Consider the following 18,841-nt stretch of genomic DNA (forward strand, 5'->3'; position numbering starts at 1 on the left):
CCGATAACCCGTATACGAAAGTAGGTCGAAAAGGTCTGAGGTTAAGGTCTTTTTTTCTTTGATCTCGGCTTCACGAGCGACTGCCACCTGCCCGCGGCTTGTTGTCCACTGTGCGGCAGCTACGCGTCTCATTGTTTTTGTTCACCTGAAGCCGGTAGTTATTGAAACAATAAAACTATTTACAACTTATGCGAATTATTATATGATCCCACGATGTTGAGTTGTGGATGTCCTGTTAACGAAATCTTACCAACAAGTGTCTGGCGCAGTTGTTAAATCGATTACTGCTGCTACAATGGCAGGCTATCAAGATTTAAGAGAGTTTGAATGTGATGTTATAGTCCGCCCACGAGCGGTGGGACACAGCACCTTCGAGGTAGCGATGAAGTGCGGACTTTCCCGTACGACCATTTCACGAGTGTGCCCTGAATATCAGGAATCGGTAAAACATCAAATGTCCGACTTCGCTGCGGCCGGAAAAAGATCCTGCAAGAACGGGACGAACGACGACTGAAGGGAATCGTTCAGTGCGACGGAAGTGCTACTCTTCCGCAAATGTCTGCAGATTTCAATTCTGGGTCAATAGCAAGTGTCATTCAACGAAAAATCATCGAAGGCCCACTCTTATACCCTTGATGACTGCACGACACAAAGCTTAACGCCTAGCCGACATTCGACTGTTATTGACTGGAAACATGTTGCCTGGTTGGACGAGTCTCTTTTCAAATTCTATCGAGCGGGTGGACGTGTACGGGTATGGGGACAACCTCATGAATCCATGCACCCTGCATGTTAGCAAGGGACTCTTCAAGCTGGTGGAGGCTCTGTAATGGTGTGGGGCGTGTGCAGTTTGATATGGGACCCCTGGTACATCTAGATACGACTCTGACACGTGACACGTTCGTAAGCATCCCGTCTGATCACCTGCATCCCTTCATAGCCATTGTATACTCCGACGGACTTGGGCAATTCCAGCAGGATATTGCGACACCCCACACGTCCAGAAACGCTACAGAGCTGCTCCAGGAACACTGTTCTGAGTTTAAACACTTCCGCTGGCCACCAAACTCCCCAGACATGAATATTATTGAGCGTATCTGGGATGCCTTGCAACGTGCTGTTCAGAAGATATCTCCATCCCCTCGTATTCTTACGGATTTATGGACAGCCCTTCAGGATTCATGGTATGAATTCCTTCCAACACTACTTCAGACATTATTCGAGTCCATAGCATGTCGTGTTGTTGCACTTCGCCGTGCTCGCGTGTGCCCTACACGATTTAGGCAGAGATACTAGTTTCCTTGGCTCTTCAGTGTATAAATCGTCTTGCTGTGGTCACCTCAGAACGGAGACACGTATTTAGGAAGATAAGGGAGTGTTACATGCTATTTCTCCTTCAAGTCCTTCGATTTACAAATGCTGCCTCGTTTCTATATGAGTTGTAAGTAACCTTTCGATCTGTGTATTTTATTCCCACCACGTCGAGAATTTTAAAGAGCTGGCGTCAACTCAGCGTTGTACTGTCAAAAGCTTTCTCTAAATCTACAAATTCAATAGACGTGGGTTTGCGTTTCTTAAACTTGTCACCGGCCGCTGTGACCGAGCGGTTCTAGGCGCTTCAGTCCGGAACCGCGCTGCTGCTACGGTCGCAGGTGCGAATCCTGCCTCGGGATGGATGTGTGTGATGTCCTTAGGGTAGTTAGATTTAAGAAGTTCTAAGTCTAGGGGACTGATGACCTCAGATGTTAAGTCCCATAGTGCTTAGAGCCATTTTTTAAACCTGTCCTCTAAAAAAAATGGTTCAAATGGCTCTGAGCACTATGGGACTCAACTGCTGAGGTCATTAGTCCCCTAGAACTTAGAACTAGTTAAACCTAACTAACCTAAGGACATCACAAACATCCATGCCCGAGGCAGGATTCGAACCTGCGACCGTAGCGGTCTTGCGGTTCCAGACTGCAGCGCCTTTAACCGCACGGCCACTTCGGCCGGCCCTGTCCTCTAAGGTAAGTTTTAGCATCAGTATTGTCTTGCGTGCTGCTATATTTCTTCGGAATAGAAACTCATTTTCTTCGAGGTCAGAGACGAGTTTTTCCTTTCTTTTATAAATATTTCTTGCTAGTGTTTTGCGACCATGATTTGCTAAACTGGTGGTTCGGTAGTAATCACACCTGCCTTCTTTGGAACTGGTCTTATTACAATTTTCATGAAGTCTGCTCCCATATCACCTAAGAATTTATCACAAAGTCTTCCTACTATATTTTACATGCTAAACAGAGTAAAATTTTATTCTTGGTTGTTCATCCTGGCGATGCAATTTCAAGTTCATATCAGATTGCTGATCGTCGCAACATTACTTGCGTGACGCAGAACAACAACGACTGCTAAGATATGCTTGACTGGAAGGCTGGCTTGTCTTGTGAGAGAGCAACGGCCGCTAGCTGAGCTGGGGAGGTGTTCGCATGCCATCTCCCACGCCGCGTCAGCAGCTGACCGCGGCGTCCGGCGGACCAGCGACGTCAGCAACACCACATGGCGTTACGATACGTGCTCCTTCGTCACAGTCTGATGTACAGAGCTGTCCTGTTAGAGCTGTCGGATTTGAAAGTGCCATATTTTGTAACTCATTACTCATCCAGTACTAACTGATACAGTAAAAGAACCGAAGACTTTCCAAGCTTTTCCCATACACTATAGGTTTGAAGGCCATGGAACCATGGCCTTTTCTGAACGTAATTTTCACCAAAAAGTGAGTCTGGTAGCTGGAGTCAGAAGCTTTTGTTAGCCCTGCCTTTTGAGTTATTCTGGTGATATTTCCACAGAAACTTCCACATTTCTTTATTTCTAACCGAGCAACGAAACATTTTCATAAAAACTTTCATTCATATTTCGCTCCTTAGGGTTGAATCCCCAAAAACACTGAAGCACGAGTTTTCTATTTGTAACCGAGACGTAAAATACAATTTGTCATAGATTATCATTAAAATTCCTGCAGTAGTTCTTTAATAATGTGCTTTCGAAAAAAGTGTCACCTTCTGTTTCACCTCCTTAGGGGTTGGTGAAACATGTATTTTTTTGTCCATTGTAATTATCCGGGCTGTTATGCCGTGGTCGGTTGATGAATTCTGTGTCAATTCCCAACGTTTCGTCCCCGTCTGCGGAGGACATCTTCAAGGGGGTCTGTAGCTCGATGGAAGGTCCAACACACAACAGTAGCGAGCCAGTGGGTGTGCTGGACCTTCCGTCGAGCTACAGACCCCCTTGAAGATGTCCTCCGCAGACGGGGACGAAATGTTGGGAACTGACACAGAATTCATCAACCGACCACGGCATAACAGCCCGGATAATTATAATAGACAGGTAGGGAGTCAGTGGGTGTATTGGACCTTCCATCGAGCTACAGACCCCCTTGAATATGTCCTCCGCAGACGGGGACGAAAAGTTGGGCATTGACACAGAATTCATCAGCCGACCACGGCATAACAGCCCGGGTAATTATAATGGACATGACATTTCCGGCAGTGAAAGTCTACATTTTAGTATGCATTTTTTTATTTCTGACCGAGAACCCAAATACCAATTTCCGTAGTTCTAGCTTCGAAATTGCCTTAATAGCGACACACCCTATCCAAGACTAAGTTTTTATCCTTAGTGGTTTAGACTGGGCTATGATGAGTCAGTCAGTCACGGGCCATTTCCTTTTATACCCAGAGGTATCAGAATACACGCTGTGTTTATCAGTCAAGAAAGGTACTCAAGTTCGAGCTGTGGCACTGTGCGAAATTTTACAGTCACGTACAGTGAACTTCATTATGTTTAGCGCTTGGCACGACGTTGCAGTCTTTGTGATGCAATGCCGATCTCGCCATCATATCTTCGCAGACGCTAACCAAGAAACTTTGGAGCTCTATCAGACGACGAGAGAGTGCGTGGGCAACGACTACGCCTCGGCTGATTAACACAGGGAGGACCAGAGTTTGTGGGCCTATTGGACAGACTGCTGGCCAGTTCACACACGACGATGGCGTACCCAGCAGTCATTGGTGAGATTTATACTGCAAATTAAAAAGGAAGATGGCCATTGGTAGCATGAAATAAGTTTTGAAAGCTATTCAGCTCATCAAAAAGGAGCACTGCCTTTGAAAAAGAAGTGACCGATTCAAGACCCAAAGCAACACTTAGTTTTAACCTGTAAATTGTTCAGTAGTTATTAGACAGCTTCGAAGTAAGAGGTTATCTTGGCAGAGCTACTCGGCGAGAGTTAGATGACGGAGGGGACTGTCTCTTATTGTAACACCGTATCCTTGTCCGCCCCCGGTAGCTGAGTGATGCCGGCACGGTAGCTCAGCGTGTTCAGTCAGAGGGTTAGCTACCTTCTGTAATTAGAAAACTGAGTGAACGGATCAACGTACTACCTGAACGGGTGTCATCGGACCTCCGCCCCGAACAAATTCAACAGACAATATAGAACAAATTGAGATCAACCAAAAAAGAAAAAAGAAAAAAAAAGTGGTCAGCGCGACAGAATTTCAAACCTAAGTGCCAGGGTTCCATTCCAGGCTGGGTCTGAGATTTTCTCCGCTCAGGGACTGGGTGTTGTGTTGTCCTCACGATCATCATTTCATCCCCATCGACGCGCAAGTCGCCGAAGTGGCGTCAAATCGAAAGACTTGCACCCAGCGGACGGTCTACCCGGCGGGAGACCCCAGTCACACGAAATTTACATTTTTACCGTATCCTTGATGCCGCAGCCCCCGCAAACACTATCGGAATTGAAACATTCCGACGTAGTATTTACCTTATCTATCTCCGCCATCTGTTCGGTAGAAATTTTCAACATTTCTGTAAATTATCCGCAAGACTACCTTTCCTTTCCTCTAGTGGAAGATATGTCTCGTACATGTCATAACCTCTATTACTCTTTTACACAGCCCACGAGAAAACCAATATAATAATCAGAATTATTTCACAATCAGTATCGAGCATTATTATACTTTCATTGCACGTATTTCACTGGAAAAATAATAAATGGTGTACAGGTTTTGAACCTCCATCTCCTGGATTAAATCGTCATCCGTCACTGAGTCAGGAATGGAACATTGTTAATGGGGAAACGTCCGTCGTATGAAGACGTGAAGCTGTGCAGACACTTCGACATTCACTCTGAAATACAAGAGGGACTACACTATCTCAGTTGTTCCCGCGAACATTCAGGAAAATAAGTCTCTACGTTCGAAAGGAAGAAGAAAGGAATGTTAGTGTTTAACAGCTCGCCGGCGACGTGACCGTTGTTCTCTACATAGAAACTGATCTAACGGACGTGGTGAGGAGCAGTCTGCGACTGTTTGCTGATGACTCTGTGGTGCACGGGAAATTGTCATCGTTGAGTGATTGTAAAAGGAATTTCTGTTTGCTGTCATGGATGGCAACTTAACCTAAATGCAGCAATATGTCATTTAATGCAGATTACGTAAAAAAACTATCTTCTAATGTTCTAAAACAGTATTAGTGTTGTGCTGCTGACACGGTCATCTCGACTAACTATCTAAGCGTAACGTTACAAAGCGGTATGAAATGGAACGAGCACGTAAGGTAGTGGGAAGGCAATTGGCTGACCACGGTTTATTGGTAGAATTGAAGGTAAGTGTAGCTCATCCATAAAGGAGACCGTGCTTGGGAGACTAGTGCGACTCTTTCTTGAGTACTGGTCGAGTGTTTGGAATCCGCTAGAGTCAAAGAAAGATACCGAAGCAATTTAAAGGTTCGATCGACACGTGGGTGGTACAGAGAAGCTTCGTGAACTCAAATGGGAACCCTGGAGCGAAGACTACGTTCTTTACGCGAAATACTACTGAGAATATTTAGAGAGCGACCGGCCTTCGCGGCTGAATGCAGAACCATTGTACTGCCCAAAACGTACATTTAATGTAAGGACCACGAGACTAGTTAAGAGAAATAAGGGCTCTTATGGAGGAACATAGGCAGTCTGTTTCCCCTCGCTCTACTTGCGAGTGGTACACCGTGTGGTGGGTTGCGGAGTCTCTATGTAGATGCAGATGTGGGAAAGAGATCTACGCCGTCCTTGGGGAAACTATAACTACGTTCGAGATCGAAGTAATGACTAGGTGTTAGCAATTGCTGAAACAAATGTCGTAGACGAATTTATCTGTGATGTTTTACAAAATACATTTACTTCCACTAAAGATTGTTCAAGTACTTCAACTACATGGGGCGGTTCACTTCTTCAGACAATAGTTTTGTGATGTCAGGTCAATTATAATGGCTGAATTGTTGCTTCGTCGCCAAATGTCATACTGAATTTAAGGTCCAGAGCTCTGTAGCTGCTAACGCACGACATTGTTTTGTCTTTAGCTACAAAGGTGGACTGCTACCGACGCGACGTTAGCAAACCAGCGCGGTTTGCTGGAATTCGTAGTACGTGCTTTTCTATGTTTTTGCGCTATTGAGTCCCCCCCTCCCCCCCCCCTCTCTCTCTCTCTCTCGCTCTCCCCCCTCCCCCCCGTCTCGTCAGAAAGATTTTGTCGCCACAAGGTTTTCCGTTTGTGCTCCGTGACTGGCGATAATTCCACAGTACTCTCATTCGTCGCAGAAAGATGCTGCTCTATCTTCTGAACGCTTAACTGGAAAACAGGTCAACATCATTACGACAGGAAACAAGCCTTTTCAGTAACGCCACCGCAGCCGAGTTAACTTTTGTTGTGCCTTACGTGAAATGCAGAACGTCCCCAGTTCGTTTTTATGTTCAGGTATCAACGCGTGTATCGCTTTCGACAATTTTAAAATGCAATGAGTCATTGTAGCTGCGCTGTATTTATTTATTATTCGTACGTGTTGATGTTCTCTCAATGCGCGGAGAGTAGAGAAAGACGTATAGTATGCCAGGATCGTGAAGGGGTGGTGGGAGGGATAGAGGGTTGCTTTTGCGTCTTCTTGTGTGGTTTAAGGAAGCTCAACGACGAGGCCAAATGGAAATAATAAAAAGCTGTAGCTTTGGAACATATTTCTAAGGAAAAACACAAAAATGGTTTTTACTTTTAATGAAAATTAACAAGGAAGAACCAATGTTTGGTAGACGGCTTAGCTTTTGGAGACAACATGGCGATTTGGTATCAGAACATTTAAACAGCATAAAAATAAATAGAAATTCTCAGAGAAATAGCAGAAAGAGTAGGTCTCCAAAAATCAATTGACGAAACAAAGTACATGTCGCTCAACAACCTGACACACAAAATTCTAAGAGCTTAAATACGGAAAAATTGAGAGCATTTCTCAGTTCAAATATTTCGGTGAAATCCTTCAGGAGATTGGCCTGGAAAAGATTAGCTAAGAAATTCGTTGCCACATAATGCAAAGAGACTTACAGAAGATGTCTATAACAAAAAATTGTACGCAGAACTGAGACGCTGAAAACAGTCATCAAACAACAACGTCTATATGGGGCTGAAACACTCGTTTTAAACAAGAAAGAGGACACTAAAGAAATCCAAAAACAGAGAACGAAAAGCCATTAGAAAAAGTTTAGGTCCAAGCTATACTGAAGATAGAACGTGCAGACTGACTTGAAAAGAATAGCAACATGTTCAGACATGAATATGTGTAGGTTAAAATTTTATAACCATATTATAATAATGAAGCAAACCTGAAAAACTGGTGAGGTTGTGGAATTCTACGATTAACGCAGTAAAGCTATAACTGAAACAATAAAATGAATCGGTGTACTTAAGCGAAGACATGAGGGAAACAGGCACTACACAACGTGATATAACAAACAGAACAGTTTGTAGGCAGGAAATAACGACTGGCCACTTGGCCTAGCAGGAAAACACTAGACGACCAGACCGGCTTGGTCTGACGAGCGAAAAAGAGGCCATTGTGGGATAGCGAAAGTAATATGGAGACTAACGAAAGCCAAAAAAAGAACTCTGGAACTGCCACTTGTGGTCGATAGTGTGGACCATTAGGATACAAACAAGAGTAATAATAGCAGTAATGAAAACTAACAAACACCATAGCAAATGACAACGGACTCTCATCCGTCACTCGTTTTTATTGCCGTTGCTGTTGAAGTACATTGAATTTCCGACCAATGGACAGAACGTTTAGTGCTTGTGGAAAGGACACCGCGTACAAGACTCTTATGTGACCTTTCCTTCGGAAAGCTTGAGCGTTTGGTAGCCTCACTGGGGTGTATTAAATGATGAAATCTAAGGAGTACAGAGCCTTATTGCTCCATTTGTAAGTAGCCCATTGCCAGTACCAGGGTATTCAGAGGTCTTAAACGGAATTTTTTAGGGGAGGGAATGTTCGTGAAATGCAGCTGGCAACATGAAAGAGAGATTCAATGGCTCTGAGCACTATGGGACTTAACATCTGAGGTCATCAGACACCTAGAACTACTTAAACCTAACTAACCTAAAGACAACACACACGTAAATGCCCGCGGCTGGATTCGAACCTGCGACCTAAGCAGTAGCGCAGTTCCGGACTGAAGTGCCTAGAACCGCTGGGCCACCGCGGCCGGCTGAAAGAGAGAGATTATCAAATTGAACTACTGCCTTCATCACACGATGGTCATTTGAAAAATTCTTCAGACCGTAAAATTATGGTTCAAAAAAGTTTTTGTCACAGGACGACCTCACAGGCTTCAGTTTAATCTCCATTCTTCTCAGTAACAGTGGCCCGTCATTTCGGCAGGTCTTGTATTCTCGTCAGGAGGCCATCTTTGTTGATCTGTCTGGTTATTTGGCCACTGTGTCAGAAGCATCCTAAATGATGTGAAAACGTTTCCCTTGGAGTGGTTCCTTGGGCTCAAGTCTGGACTGTAGGGTGGATCGGGAAAGAATTTCCCATCAAAAATCTCCAAAACTCTGTAGGGGTCAGGCAGTATGCAGTCACGTGTTATTATGCAGAATATGCAGAATGAGCACTCTAGCTGCTTAAGTGTCGGACCTTCTTTGGCGAATCTTTGGCCGCAAATCATTTCGCAGAAAGTCGATGTAGTATCGCTCTGTTGTAGTGATTCCCTAGAGCACTGTTGTCATTACTTCATTCTTGTCATAAGCCATAAAGTCATCAGTTTGACTTTGGACTATTGGCGACGGCATTCTTCTCTCTATTTTTGACTCGGGAGAGTTAAATGTTTGCACTGGGAGAACTGTGATTTCACTTCTGGCTCGAAATCTCGAATCCGTTGTTCAACTATAGCAATAATCCTCTGTAAAAACTGATCTTCTTCTGTCTCGTACCGATGAAGCAATTTCTGTATTCTCTTGCGATATGTTCTTCGATCGCCGGCCGGAGTGGCCGTGCGGTTCTAGGCGCTACAGTCTGGAACCGAGCGACCGCTACGGTCGCAGGTTCGAATCCTGCCTCGGGCATGGATGTGTGTAATGTCCTTAGGTTAGTTGGGTTTAATTGGTTCTAAGTTCTAGGCGACTGATGACCTCAGAAGTTAAGTCGCATAGTGCTCAGAGCCATATTAACCATTTTGTTCTTCGATCAGATAACGAGGAATCCATTATGCAGTGACTTTTCTTTTTGGTAGTTTCTCGGTTACGATTCTGAATAGACAGCTATGTTTGCTTCATTTGCAGTATCTTCACATATATTGCGTCAATATTCTTGCAAAATGTTGTCAATAACGATAGCGAACCTTTAGTCTGTAGCAGTTACCAAGTTGATCGTGACACTAAGCTTCGCAACTAGAGAGTTGCGAATTTTATTTTTGGTTTAAGACCATGATATCTCCGTTTCAGATCAGAATATCGCACTTAAAACACAAATTATCATGACTGAGACAGTCGGAAGTTTGGTTCACAATCTACGCTTAGCGCGAGGGAATCGTTCCACTGCTGACGGAGCCGCATGCGCTCGGGCCACAGAGTGTGAAATGAGCCTCGTATGTCCACGTAAGGATCATAAAGGCAAAGTAGCAGATAAGGACACTTGCCGGCCGAATACACACACACATTTCCAGCGCTCCGTTCGCAGTTACAAATACCTTTCTGAATTACTGTAGATAGAGGTGTGTGCGGGTAAGAGAAGTGAGATCCGCATTCACAAATACATCCGCGGGTACTAAAATACTGCAATCCGTTTCAACTCGTTGGTCACGCCGGAGTGTAGGCTACAGGATCACCCGTAGCTTAAATTTTCGTCTGCTGCAGTCGTACCTCTTAAATTATATTCCACTGATTAACAATGTCATTCCCACATTCTAATACAACATAGCCCACCATTCTACATACGTTCCCAAATTACAACTTCATGTCGTAATCAACGAATCGGATTTGTGAATTTTTCTGTGGAATAGATCCGCTGCACTGGGAACTCAAAGTCTTGTTGCAGGTTGTCACACATTGCTTACTGTTTAACGTTAGTTATACTGTTTGTTTATCGAACTTAACGTTAATTCACGGCAATGTCAAATCTTGTTAATGTGCTGGACTTGTCAGTGCAACAAGCCTTGCATTGTCTACTTTCCAATACACTGATGCGCCAAAGAAACTGGTGTAGGCACGCACGGATACTGAGATACGTAAAAAGGCAGAACAGGGCGCTGCGGTCGGCAACGTCTATATAAGACAATAAGTGTGCGGCGCAGTTGTTGGATCGGTTACTGCTGCTACAATGGCAGAAGGAACTTTGATACTTTTATACTTAAAATTGTTTTTGACGTATGTGATACACAAACTGGAATTAGATCGTTAAGCGAAGAGTCCAGACGATGACGCACCCGACAAGAGCGTTCAAACGGCTGTGTTTCAGATTTGGATAACTGCATAAGTGAGATCTGTCTGCAAACGAAACAGGAATGACTCTGACAAAAGGCGGCGGTGTCCTAGAAACATATCTATTAACATTAATTTATCCACAATAGATCGTGTGTGGCTGTGGATTGAATTACTTCAAGAAATACAACAACCAGACCCCTTTTGAACACGTTAGTTGACAACAGGGTGAATTCTGCGCTGCATTACTGCCGTATATCAATGAAGTTGAATTTGTGTGGGTATTATGTATATAAATGCGAAACAAAACAGTAAAAGTTACGGAGAAAGTGCATATAAATAAGACCAACAACTCGAGAAACGTGGTGGCTATAGAAATTATTGTTCAAAATGCAGCCGACAACACATGGTACTCACGTAGATGTAATTTTGTTATACCAAGTGAAGAAGGCTGACAAGCAGAAATCCTTTTGCCACAAAAATAGTCTGTGAACAGTTGCTGTATGTAGTTCAAGTTAAGACCTAGCAATTAATTTCCGATAACTGTGAAGCATTTCACGAAGGCCTAACAATCACAAACTGTGATACGCGATACAAAGAATATAGTGGGTGATCAGGAGGAAAGATATACGGCTTGAGGGTTGACAGTGTTACTGATTGTGAAGAAAAATTTACATATGAGACATATGCCATATTCCGAATGGTTTTCGATATAGAACACATTTAATATCACTTTTGTACGTTTCTCTTGAATAACTCTCAAACCGCACCCTCCAACGAAAGATACACTAAATTTCCTACAGGAAAAGTCCTATTCATCTTTTCTCTAGGACCAATAGTTTGCACGAAGAGAACGCGACAATACTGAAAATCTCGAGCGACGCGCAAGCGATGTAGCTTCGATAGTTTTGCAGGCCACTTTGAGGTACAGTCAGTTCCATAAGAAAGTGTACGCCGCTATCTGTATAAAATAAAACACTTTTATAAATATATGTTTACATAAAAATACATGTTTTGTTAATTGGACGGTTACGTAATAGTTAATCCGATCGCCGCCATTATCTGTTATACACTCCTGGAAATTGAAATAAGAACACCGTGAATTCATTGTCCCAGGAAGGGGAAACTTTATTGACACATTCCTGGGGTCAGATACATCACATGATCACACTGACAGCACCACAGGCACATAGACACAGGCAACAGAGCATGCACAATGTCGGCACTAGTACAGTGTATATCCACCTTTCGCAGCATTGCAGGCTGCTATTCTCCCATGGAGACGATCGTAGAGATGCTGGATGTAGTCCTGTGGAACGGCTTGCCATGCCATTTCCACCTGGCGCCTCAGTTGGACCAGCGTTCGTGCTGGACGTGCAGACCGCGTGAGACGACGCTTCATCCAGTCCCAAACATGCTCAATGGGGGACAGATCCGGAGATCTTGCTGGCCAGGGTAGTTGACTTACACCTTCTAGAGCACGTTGGGTGGCACGGGATACATGCGGACGTGCATTGTCCTGTTGGAACAGCAAGTTCCCTTGCCGGTCTAGGAATGGTAGAACGATGGGTTCGATGACGGTTTGGATGTACCGTGCACTATTCAGTGTCCCCTCGACGATCACCAGTGGTGTACGGCCAGTGTAGGAGATCGCTCCCCACACCATGATGCCGGGTGTTGGCCCTGTGTGCCTCGGTCGTATGCAGTCCTGATTGTGGCGCTCACCTGCACGGCGCCAAACACGCATACGACCATCATTGGCACCAAGGCAGGAGCAACTCTCATCGCTGAAGACGACACGTCTCCATTCGTCCCTCCATTCACGCCTGTCGCAACACCACTGGAGGCGGGCTGCACGATGTTGGGGCGTGAGCGGAAGACGGCCTAACGGTGTGCGGGACCGTAGCCCAGCTTCATGGAGACGGTTGCGAATGGTCCTCGCCGATACCCCAGGAGCAACAGTGTCCCTAATTTGCTGGGAAGTGGCGGTGCGGTCCCCTACGGCACTGCGTAGGATCCTACGGTCTTGGCGTGCATCCGTGCGTCGCTGCGGTCCGGTCCCAGGTCGTCGGGCACGTGCACCTTCCGCCGACCACTGGCGACAACATCGATGTACTGTGGAGACCTCAAGCCCCACGTGTTGAGCAATTCGGCGGTACGTCCACCCGGCCTCCCGCATACCCACTATACGCCCTCGCTCAAAGTCCGTCAACTGCACATACGGTTCACGTCCACGCTGTCGCGGCATGCTACCAATGTTAAAGACTGCGATGGAGCTCCGTATGCCACGGCAAACTGGCTGACACTGACGGCGGCGGTGCACAAATGCTGCGCAGCTAGCGCCATTCGACGGCCAACACCGCGGTTCCTGGTGTGTCCGCTGTGCCGTGCGTGTGATCATTGCTTGTACAGCCCTCTCGCAGTGTCCGGAGCAAGTATGGTGGGTCTGACACACCGGTGTCAATGTGTTCTTTTTTCCATTTCCAGGAGTGTATCTTGGCAACTTAGCCATCTCTCCGGTGAATCATCCACCTCTAAATATCGTTTGACCCACTTGGCAACGAATGTCTTTGACTTCCTAAGAATTTTAGCAGCAGCTCGATATGACAGCTTTGGTCCCTTTGGATGATTTACAAGGAACACTGACTTTAACTCTCACACTGCTTGTCTATACATTCTGCAAAAGCTCAATGATTACAGACTCGAGACTAACAGACATGTCGCTGCGGACGTTAGCTTTACAATTACGTCGTTCGCTTTCTTGTGGAAATGAGTGTAGTTTCCCAACTTGATAGACCACAAGCGTACTGTATCAAATCATTCGTCTCAACTTCCTCTACACTACTGTGGTATGTTGTAAACAATTACAATGTTTGAATAATACAGAAAATAAATAAAAATGTACATTAAATGTGTTCTATCTCGGAAACCAATGGGAAAAGGGCAAATGTGAGTATGAAGTTTTTTGTTGAGAATCATTAATACTATCATTACTCAAAAGCATCAACCTTTCCTACTGACTCATCCAGTATACAGTCCTCTAAGTGTGATACTATGTCGGATTCCCTGACTACTTTTGCGGCGCTAACGGCACTCTAGCCAGTTTCAAAATACACAGTGCCTTCTTCTCAATTAACCTTCCTACCACAATGCGGTATCGGATCCGACACGTCTTGCTTGTTTTGGTTTGCACCGGAAATAACGTTAGTGCGTGCTGCGTGTGTAAACACAATGAACATGATTTATAAGGGAAAAAACAGTTTTTTTAGCTAAGTGTCGTGCAAGACACATCCTTGTGACATGTGCCCCGCTATTCCATCCTGTAGCAGGAACGTTAAAACTGCACAGAAACTTATCACACTGCACATAAATCTTGCTCTTGTACAGATCCAAAGACGATGAAGAATGTGCATTTAATTTCCAGTAAGACATAAGCGATCGAACTCGGCACTGTAAAAATTACGGACTTGGAGCTCCAACGCAGACTATGAGTACATCTCGGATGCCGGCCGGAGTGGCCGAGCGGTTCTAGGCGCTTCAGTCTGGAAACGCACGATCGTTACGGTCGCAGGTTCGAATCCTGCCTCGGGTATGGATGTATGTGATGTCCTTAGGTTAGTTAGGTTTAAGTAGTTCTAAGTTCTAGGGGACTGATGACCTCAGATGTTAAGTCCCATAGTGCTCAGAGCCATTTGAACCATTTGAACATCTCGGACACCACTCATGATGCATGTGAATGCAGGCTTTCTCGGCGAATTTCATACATGAAGTCTTCACGGGTTTTCAGCCGAGTAGCGTCGTCCTCTCGTAGCAACGTTTCGATGGAATGCGTCTCCATCAATTCGCCTGAAGATGGTGGAGACGCATTCCATTGAAACGTTGCTACGAGACGAAGACGCTACCCATGAAGACTGCATATATACACCACTCATGATGCCACTAATAAAATTACATAAGCAGAGCGTTTTGACTTAGAATGAATACAAATGAAGAGGAGACATGACTTTTGGCACAGATACACGCAAGTGGATACACATACATGATAATCAAGCCCACAGAAACATATATGGAAATTGATTTAAGCAAGACAGTCTCGAAACGTCGTATGGTGGTTACGCTTGATATCCGTGTGCACAAATAAACAGATACAGTGGGTGTATGGCACAGGAATAACTTATTTTAAGAAATAAGCAGACCACAGATGTCAAAACCCTGGAAATGAGTCTCGGACATGAGAAGCACAACAGAAGTATGTACCCACGAATGGTTCATCAGGAGACACACAATCGGAAGTTCTTTTGTACGTGTAGCTCTTGCTCTGGAAGGCAGTCAGTTTCTCCTAATTTCCTGACAAATATTTTTGATTATTTTAGTCAGTTTTGGCGGTAATATATCCATCTTCCCCCGATAAATCTTGAGCGCCTTCATTCGTATTATGCTGGCAAAGAGCTACAGTGTAGCGAATGTCGAGTGTTACTGAGGAAAACAGTGACTTTCACAACGAATTTCTGTAGTACGGAGCACTGGATCCAGAATAAGTCGTACAGCCGAGCCAGAGCCGAACGAAACGTGTGTAGGCTGCTGTCCTGCTCCTGAGATCCTGTTGCACTCCAATGACTAAGCGTTCGGCCATACCTGCGCGTGTGTGTGTCGGTGAGCGGCGAGGAGTGGGCTGCGGACCGCCGGGTCGGCGTCCACGCCGGTGCCGGTCTGGCTGGAACGCGATGCTGATGTTGCCATACCGGTCGCCGGGCCGCACTGAATGGCGAGCCAGCGGTGGCTGCCGAGACCGGCTGGCTGCTACGTCATTGGCCGCACGGGACAAAGAGGGGCGCCAGCCTGGAGAACTTCGACGGGTCAAGGGCGACCGTGACCTCGACGCAATTTCGCGTGCTACGATCTACAGTTTCGTAGGGAGCTTCGTACCTTGGCGCAGCCGATTTCTCTCATGTGGATAGCACAAGCTGTGTCTCATCGATCTTGACCACCATAAATAACTTTTTTGTCCAGAAGCAAAATAAAAAAAGTATCGAAGGAATTTAGTTTGTATTACTAATATCTGCAGCCATTTCTCCTCAGCTGTTAAAAAAAAAGAAAGCGGATTCTCACACTACAGGAAGAATATTTCACACAGAAGGCCTCACATTTCGTCACTTACCTGTAGGAGCATCCGCACTCGGTAGTTGCGGACACACACGTTGGTTCACCATGAGGAAACTTACGTGAAAAGTCAAACGATTGGATTATAGTTTAAGGCTGAAAGTTCTTCCTACTTTTATGAATGTCACTGATTTCCTATAGATGTCTCATACAGTCTGAATCTCACAGGTGAGGGAAACGGACATTTGAGAATCACGCGAAAGAACATTAAATGTCATGTTGTCTGCTAGTCTTTACAAAAGTTACTATTACAAATTCTTACTAACAGTCGCAATAGCAGCTCATTAACAACCATCTGAGCAGTTCTGAAGTATCTTACAAGCAAATGAAGTATTAAATAATCTTCCGACAATATACAGTGGCAATAACTATACATATACTCAAGAGTTTTACTCGCATTCTAAATGATACTGCTCACTACCTGCAGATGAGTTCACAAACTATTGATTATGCAATATTCTATTGTAATTTAACTGTTCCAGAGGCTGATGTAAATGAACCCGAATACAAACCGTAATGCATGCTTTTCTCTAACGGAATCGTGGTGCCGAAGGAACAACAAACGTAAACCAATGGCGTGATCGATGCAATGCTAAGATTTGTGAAAGCAAAGCTGAGACTCAACGCATACTGACCGAAATAAGTCAAAGCCAAAAGTGAACGTTTACTAACGTGTACTCAAAGTAGACTTCACTCAAATGGCGCCAGCTTCGGCCTTTAAGACTCGCGCTAGAATATTGAGCAAATTGGTTATTCAGTGATGGTTTGAAACTCCCTTCATTCCTAATTGGTAGGTGAAACTATAATCAAATTTGGTTTAACGAATTTTGGATACGAGCAGAAGCTATTAGAATGTACAGAACCAAATTTGTATACGCACTGCGCCTCACTGGATTACACATAGAGTGATGCAATGTAGTTACTGAAAATTACTTAATTCTTTATTGGTGAAGGTTGTCACATAATATTGGCGTCACTGGATGCAGAAACTTCAGATTAACGGAAGTATATGGCCAGATCCTGGAATGCTACAGTACTTTGGTCATAATCTGTTTTGAAAGTTTGGGCTAGTTGAAATATTTAATTAACAACACCTGATAAACTAATTAAGTTTGGGGAAACATAATTAGATAACTGATATCAGTGGAAATAACTCTTTGTAGTGAATGAGGTCTTTTCATTAGATTTAACGCATTAGCTCACAATGTTTTTATGGATAGCTGTCTGTATGAACCATCATAACTGCTATAACTTTTGAACTACTGTATTTCTACTGAAATTAATTATTGCAACAAATTCAGAACAGTAAATAGCTTGACCTGACTAATAAGGTTTTGAAGGGAATATTTTGTGTAACATGTGCTCACATACATACATACTTGTACATTAATACTTGTTCCATAGATCATGAATACAACATTTCGTAATGATGTGGAAGGTGTTACTTTAACATAAGTTTTCTTTACACAAAATAATTAATTAATATTTTTAACTATATTAGTACCAACATTAAAGTGTGAATAAGAGTAATAGCAAATATATATATATATATATATATATATATATATATATGTGTGTGTGTGTGTGTGTGTGTGTGTGTGTGTGTGTGTGTGTGTGTGTGTGTGTGTGTGTGTGTGTGCTTTAACTTACAAATTATGTTTTTTTAGATAAAGTAGGGTGGTGTGGCCCAATCTTGCTTTGTCACAAAGGCTGTAAATAAATATGAAAATATGCTCAATGACCAAAACAGCAATAACGGAAAAAGAACAACAATATTAATATTCGAATCAATTCACAGTCTACCATAAAAATAACAACAAACAAAAATTTCACACACACACACAAACAGCGCCACATCGTCCACCCTCCCTCCAACCCTGGTCCCAACCTCAACAACCCGCTCTAATCTCAGCCTCTACAGCTCCCGTGCTCTTTCAATCAGCCTTAAAGCATGTGAACAATAACTTGTGCAAAGTATTACAGTATAGATTATATGCAGTGAAATGTTTAAATGTGACCTATCAATTGGAAGAAACCTGTAAACAGAGGAACAGATGGATATATGAAAAGGACATTTCCATATTTTCCAATGTTTTCACCCAGACTGTTATAGGTTTGTGGTGTGTTTATTCCTTTAAGTAGAATCATTCCTGTGCCCTGCATTACTGTTGTTTCTTGTTTGTGCATGTGGACATGAAGTGTTGCCAACAAAAGAAGTTTCGAGGCTCTCTTGACTCAACGAATTTCCATACATTGTATTGTGTGCTTGCTTATCACGTATGTTTATAATCAGTCAGTTCTAAATTACAATAAACACAAATATAGATTACAACCCAAATTAAATTTGTATCCAGCGACGATAACAGCAATGTATAAGGTATCCCCATATGCATAAAATGGTCGCGTGCCTCTTACGTCACTATATGTCACACCTCAAAAAAGAACTGGATGCTGTTGAGCTCCCAGGGGCACATTAACGAGCATTATTATCTATCATGTGACCTTTTTCCTCACAAAGATATGAATATCTGAACGTCTCTTTAAGTAACATCCTGTATTTTTTAATCGATAATCCACTTCTTCTTCTCGAGAACTGTTCAGGCAGGGATGACAGTGCACCACTCACGCAAACACAACGTTACTAAAACAGCAACAAAAAACTAACTTTGATTTTCCTGTTCTAGGACACAACAGTCTTAGCTTGAATAGCTACATGATGTACACCAGCTAAGAGGATGTAGAAATGCTACTCATTCATGGAGAATGCAAGTTATCCGAAGAGTAGCCACAACCGCTGTGGGCTCCTCTGTTTATCATTTCGCCTACCTTCAACCCCAATGAAAGAAAAGTAATAATGATGCAGTTTTTAATAAATCTACTGTCCACTATACACCGAGGTGACAAAAGTCAAGGGACAGCGATACGCACAA

At 43.8% G+C, this 18,841-nt stretch overlaps 1 protein-coding gene across 1 annotated transcript in view; it reads right to left on the reverse strand.

Moving 5' to 3' along the window:
• Positions 1-15,526, reverse strand: part of LOC126235982 (solute carrier family 23 member 2) — a 281,884-nt gene extending 266,358 nt beyond the window's left edge. The window contains exon 1 of the mRNA XM_049944964.1: positions 15,387-15,526. Coding sequence (XP_049800921.1) covers positions 15,387-15,491 — 105 coding nt within the window. The 5' untranslated portion in view covers positions 15,492-15,526. The remainder of the gene's footprint in view (positions 1-15,386) is intronic.
• Positions 15,527-18,841: the final 3,315 nt, after the last annotated feature.

Source organism: Schistocerca nitens, chromosome 2 (assembly GCF_023898315.1).
Source record: "Schistocerca nitens isolate TAMUIC-IGC-003100 chromosome 2, iqSchNite1.1, whole genome shotgun sequence".
In the NCBI taxonomy this organism is placed as follows: Eukaryota; Metazoa; Arthropoda; class Insecta; order Orthoptera; family Acrididae; genus Schistocerca; species Schistocerca nitens.